This window comes from Atta cephalotes, assembly GCF_000143395.1.
Source record: "Atta cephalotes unplaced genomic scaffold scaffold00007, whole genome shotgun sequence".
In the NCBI taxonomy this organism is placed as follows: domain Eukaryota; kingdom Metazoa; phylum Arthropoda; class Insecta; order Hymenoptera; family Formicidae; genus Atta; species Atta cephalotes.
The window spans coordinates 235996-242726 of NW_012130071.1; the positions used below are offsets into that span (position 1 = coordinate 235996).

Here is a 6731-nt window from a genome sequence, read left to right on the forward strand (position 1 = left end):
ATCGTGTCTCTCGTATTGCGGCCATTTGTCTTTCAATGCTCGATTCAAACGCATCAATTGCGTTCGATACCGACCGCCTGTGATTGTTTCAGTCGGTTTTAATAGTTCATAATACACTACGCCGAGCTGGTCCCACCAAATACAGAGCACGACCTTGGACGTCAAAATCACCGTTCTTGAAGCGTTGAAATCACTCACGACACGTTCTTTCACTAATAGCGGCCTCACCATAAGTATTTGAGAGCATACGATGAGCCTCAGCCGCAGATTTCTTCATATTGAAGTAAAAAATTAAAACCTCCCGCAAATGACGAGAATTTGGCTCGTAAACTGACATTTTCAATCGAGAATAACTTTATGATGCAGACACAAATCGACTAATGTTTCTATGGGGTTATGTTGATAAATGCCCAAGTTTATTGTATGACGTCTATGATTTATTTATTTCGACCATCACTTACCGCTAAAGCCATCTATAGGAAAACGGCGGAAGCAAAGTTGTACACCTAATATAATATTTCTCTCAGTATGTCGACGTCAGAAATACATTTTTTTTTAAATAATTGTAATTAAAAAAATAAGTTACAGACGTTTCGATATCGTAATTGTAATTCTCTTCAAGTGTGAACATAATATAGACCAATTATGAAAGTGTTCCAATAAAATAAAATAAAATTGTCAATAATAAAAAATTATCAGAAGTGAAAAACATCATTAAGCTGACGAAGACTACTATCTTTGTCTGTCGTATCTTGACGGATACTCAAACTGAAAAAGAATAATAATATAAATAGAAAAATTAAATAGAATAAAAACTTTTGCTCAATATCAACATTCATAAAAGTAATTAGTTAAAATAATGTTTTTTTTTACTTACTTGAAAACAGATTAACGATGTTCTGTACAATTGATCAATATGCGCTGAGCTTAAAATTGCGAATGAGAAATCAAGACAAAGAATTGTTTATAACAAATTAATATTCCGAAATATGGAAGTGAACATCTATACACAAACAAGATTATAAAGCGAATCTAATAAATCGGTATCACTTTTTTGTATGTTTCAGTCATTTCTTTGCTTTTTTTATATGAATTATTTCTGAGATAAATCTATTGAGAACTTTTTCTTCATCTAAAATGTACGTCCCAATCAAGAATTTAACCATGATTTTGATTGGGATGACGTACAAATTTTAGATGAAGAAAAGTCGTACAAATGTATATTTTTCTTGAATCAGAAATTACCGACTGTTTTATTTATCTTTTTGATATTATAAATTTTACTTATATGTTCCGTTGTCTCTTAACACTTACAGTTTGAATCTTGCATGATGAAGTTAAAATGACAATAATATTGATTTCTGATACATTAATTTCCTGAAAAAAAATTTTATCGGTGTTGTATTTAAAGTAATTTTTTATCGCACTTGTATTGTAAAAAGGCATCATCTATTGCAAAAAATTGTATCTATGTATTACAAATAAAAGTCTTTCTAATTTGGTATATCAATTGCTGAAAATGCTAAAAATTAACGTTCGAATGGAAGTTTATGTATATAATTATTTAAATATATATCTACTATTATAGAGCGCATCTACAATCGCGCATTTTACTCTCATTTTACTCTCATTTGCCTCTTGATTAATTAATTTGATTGAAGAATGAACTTTTTCCTATTTTTTATGTTTCATCGTAAATAATATTTGTTCATAACTTTGCAATAAAACATTTCTAGTTAAATGTCGTATAACATTTTCTTTATTTCTGTTCTTTCAGAATATATTCTTGCAATTTATCCGTTAAATCCTGAGACATTCTATATAAACTATATCATAGATACATTAAGAATTTTATAAATTTTCCACTATAATATACTCACCAGCTTAAAATTTATCATCAAATTTATATTTAGCAATCTCGGAAATATTATCAAACAGAGATACACGAAATAAGGTTAACTTATTTCATTACAATTTTTATGTCACATTAAATTAGTGAATTTTAAAAGTTCTAATATCAAATTTACATCATAATTTTAAAAATCCTTATTATGTACAAATTTTTTGTCTAAATTAATACATTAAAGTATCCTTAATATACTACTAGGACTAGTATACTATTAGGATTAGTATACTAAAGGACTACGTATTTTGAATACTTTAAACATTTCCTCTCGAAAAATTAATAAAGGACAGATAAAATTACACAAATATGTAAAGTAATAGGTAAAGTCATAAAATTAAAGAAAATTGAGAGATTTATAGATTTCAATCAAAGAAAAAAGTAAAAATTGAAAATAAATATTACATATACATATATATAGAATCGAGGAAATTATTTAAGAAGAGAATTAAATAGATTGATTTAAAATAGAAATTGAAGAAAATTATATTTAAGATTTAAATAATGTTGATAACTCAGTGATAATCGTACATGGAAAAGACAATTTTATTAAAATATATGAAAATTTAACTAGATGTAAATTTAACTAGAAGGAGGTTTAAAGAATCTGCTTTTCCAGATTGAAACTGTCAGACAATGTTCTTAATTATAATTATACTTCTCCATATTATAATTATGCTATTAACATTTAGTCAACAAATCATTTTTTCATTAATTTTTAATAAATTTTAATGTGGATACCAAAACAGCCAATTTTTTTCTAGCTTTAAGTAATTGGAGTAAGTTAGAACGTTCACGCTGTTGCGAGAAACAGACTGACACGACCTATAAAACAATATTTCAGTCAATCATCACTTTGAATAAAATGCTGATACAGTCAGAGAAAGCCAAGCTCAATGCGGCACACAAAAATCTTGAATAAAATGCTCGAAAATTACTACGTTCATTCAATACAAACGCAATACATCATGACATGAATGAGATTTGTGAAGTTGACACCCTTAAATGCGAATTTTGACAAAATCTAAATCGCAATCGATTGTCCACGATTTATTCACATTTGTCCATAAAAAATAATTTTTTGTCCACCCTCCAAAAAAAATTATAAATAAATAAAAAATTGTACCACTCTCATGACTACTTTTTCTTTTAAATTATGTTCATTTATTATCCACCATATGTACGCATATGTCCATACATAAATGTCATTTGTCCACCTCGGAAAATCGAGTTATAAACAAATTAAAGTTAAAAAATTTAATAGTGCAATCTTAAATGCATTTATCTCTAAATTACGTATGCGATTCGATTATTCAGCATTTGTTCGAGTTAGTTTATAAATCATCCTTTATTGTTCACTTTGTATAGAAAAATTATAAACAAAGAGAAAATTTTGTCAAGAGCAAAAATGCGTTTATTTTTAAAATACATTAAATTGATTATTCATAATGTATTATTCACACTTTCACAATGCGCAACTTGGAAACTTGTACTCAACTATAATATTTATTTCACAACGATATTGCTTAACTTCCTGAATCATTATTATTATTAGAGAATTGCACAATTTTAATATTTAAAGAAAGGACGTAAATAAATTTATTAATTTAAGTAAAGATAGTAGTAAAATTAAATTAAAAGTAAAAAAACGAAAATTCAGGTTTAAAAAGAAGCATGATATATCTTTAATATATTATAAAATATATTAAAGATCATTTAATTTTTGTGACTGTCAACATTATTTAAATAACTTTGATAAAACTATATAAAATATATGATTTATTAATTGATTTATTAATTTATTAAATAAAGTATATAATGTTTGTATTAGTATGTGTATTTATATTTTATAAATATGTATTTATTATATATAAATTATATTATGTTATATATATATATATAATATATGTATTTATTATCTATTAATTTTTATAAAAATTATGATTGATATATTTATGTGGACATACGTAATTTAAAAGAAAGTACTCATGGGGGATGGTAAAATTTTTTATTTATTTATAATTTTTTTTGGAAGGTGGACAAAAAATTATTTTTTATAGACAAATGTGGACAAATCGTGGACAATCGATTTAGATTTTGTCAAAATTCGCATTTAGATGTGCCAATTTCACAAACCTACATGAATGATTCTTTATTGGAATCTCTAATATGAGTATTGATCGTTTTTTTTTTCCGATATGAATATCAGTATCATTAGCATCAATATTCTCTTCAAACGTAATTATTTAAAATACAAGGCGTTGAAACTTATTTAATTTTTCTTTCTCATACGTTGTTGAGAACAATCACTTTATTACATGTTCGATCGACTTTAGTGGTTAGATCACTAGCGATTTTGTCATTATAATCTTCAAGCACCTATACTGTACCATTATCGAGATCTTAACGAATAACGGACGGCAGCAATAAATTTGATTGGTCTGGTAAATTGTCCGAGAAGGAAGAGGCCATATTCCGTCTATTTCTTCATAATAGCCAATTGTCGCCCAGCAGAATCAAGCGACGCAATCGTAAGTAAACAATAAAATCATTGGAGACGGTAATGACATAGCAACTACGTTGTTATTTCAAGGCAACAATTTTGTGCTACTCTCCTAATTGTTAATCCGCTAATTGTTTTTCCACTTATTCTAATGCTTCATGTAAATATTTATCAGTTTCATTGTATAAAAGAGTCAAGTTGAGGTATTCTGTCAAAGCAAAAACTTGACACATAGTTAATTAAGCGCAGATCGCATTAAGATAGTCAACGTTTTAGAAACTTTGGAATAATCTCTGAAGCCTATGTTATATATTGTAATATATACAGTTCCCCCTCGCCGTGCTATTCGAGAGAAAAAAGTACCATTAAACATAATAGAATCAAGCAAATAACAATATCAATAATTTTTTTGCAGCTTTATCCAGCCAAAGAATTGTTTTAGGAATTTATGGAGACTCGAAATTTCGAAGTTTTATTCTACCAAAGAAGAACAATAACATATAAGTAGCAACAATATGTAATAAATATCAATAATTTATAAGACCAGCGATCTTCTTCCAATGAAAATACATATTCAGGCGTATCGAAACTCTGAAAAAAGTCAAATATCTCGATAGGATATATATCAAACAAAACTATTGAACGATCCCCAAATGAAATTTTGCAAATCCGCTTTATCGAACCCGAAAATGGAACTACTTTCGAGACGTTCCTCGGGCAGTAGAATATCAACTTTGAAAAGGTCGAGATCCTTTCGAGCATCTATGAAACTGATGTCAAAGATACGCAATCTGCGATTGATCGCTGGTTTCGATCTCTCATCTGTCTCAAAAAATTTCGTTAAGAAGGAATGCAACTTATCTATTTTTGAAGAATTTCAAGATGATGAAAAATTCTTGAGTTTACGAAAAGATTCTGAAGATATGAATTCTTTCATTAAGAACAAAATCGATAATGAGATATCTTCGAGTCCTCAGAAGATGTCGATATCAAATCTCGATGCCGATTCACGAGAAATTGCAAAGGATTTAAAGAGTAAGCTGTCTCTAACTGATAGGCTAATGAATACGGGTCGCAAGAATATAGAAAAATCTTGGATAAAGAATGAAGATGTAAAATTACCGAAGCTTATTCACATTTTTCGCAGGAGACATAGCATAGGGAACTCGCAAGAAGTTACTCGAGAAAAAGACTATAGTGACAAACATGAGCCCTGCGAAATAGACACAGATAGGCTCAATAAACACGTATTTTATGAAAATCCTACATTCGTGCTGAATAGTTCTTTGGATTCCTCTGTCTCGAACTTCTTTTATGAAATCGAAGAAGAGAACGAGATAGAACAAAGGCAAGATAATAAAAATGAGTGCACTACATTAGCCAAACGCAATGTCTTGACCGTCGTTGTGGATTCCCACAAGACCACAACTAACCGGCCCTTCTGTAAAGCAAATAACGAGCAGGACAAGAATGAGGACGAAGAATATCTCGAAAAATCATCGCAAAATACATTTTGTTATAGATGCGAGACTGAGCCTTTGAGCCATTCTTGGAATGTGAGGAACGACGACTCGCATGCGATAAATGTCATAAATGGAAATCAAAGGACAACCGAATCTTTGAGTGAGTTTGATCGCCTAAGGATTAAATTTTATTGCAAAATACACGAGACGGAAAGAAAAAACGCAACAATCTGCTTACAGAATCAGAAAATTTACGACGACGCTAAGATATACCCTTCAAAGTCTTGTAAAGTCAAAACGGTAGATAATATCACAAACTTTTGGACAAACAGACGTAGTAATAGTTTTCGAAATAAAATGGCGACCGATAGGAAAAAAGATATGAAGGATATGAAGAATTACGAGCAAAGCAGTCAGGAACGAGTTTTCGTATCGACATCAACAAGATCAAGTATGCTGAATTAATAAGTTTTCTAATTAATCAGTGTGCCAGATGTAACTAATCACTTCTTAGGAAGTCAGTTCAAGTTTTCATGACAAATTGTCGGTTATTTTCTTTATTGATGAAGAAAAGGAGTCTACATTACATCTCTGATGTAATAATGCATTTAACTTTTACTAGCGTATTTTCATGAGGAAGCAAGTCAATAATTATCATGAAAAGATATAAAAAGAAAGTATGTTAAACAAAACATAGTATATAAAATAAAATGGTAAAGCATTGTAGGAATCACTGATGTAGGAAAATTTCTAGTTGTGAAAAATATACAGTTAAGTAAAATATAAGCTTTGTAATATGATGAACAAATAATTCAAGGAAGAAATAATCAAAATCTCTCTTTCTCTCTCTCTCTCTCTCTCT

The 6731-nt window shown here is 29.0% G+C and overlaps 1 protein-coding gene across 1 annotated transcript in view; it reads left to right on the forward strand.

Moving 5' to 3' along the window:
• Positions 1 to 5059: 5059 nt before the first annotated feature.
• The window catches only part of LOC105626871, a 107151-nt gene continuing 105479 nt past the window's right edge, over positions 5060 to 6731 (forward strand). The window contains exon 1 of the mRNA XM_012208162.1: positions 5060 to 6320. Coding sequence (XP_012063552.1) covers positions 5060 to 6320 — 1261 coding nt within the window. The remainder of the gene's footprint in view (positions 6321 to 6731) is intronic.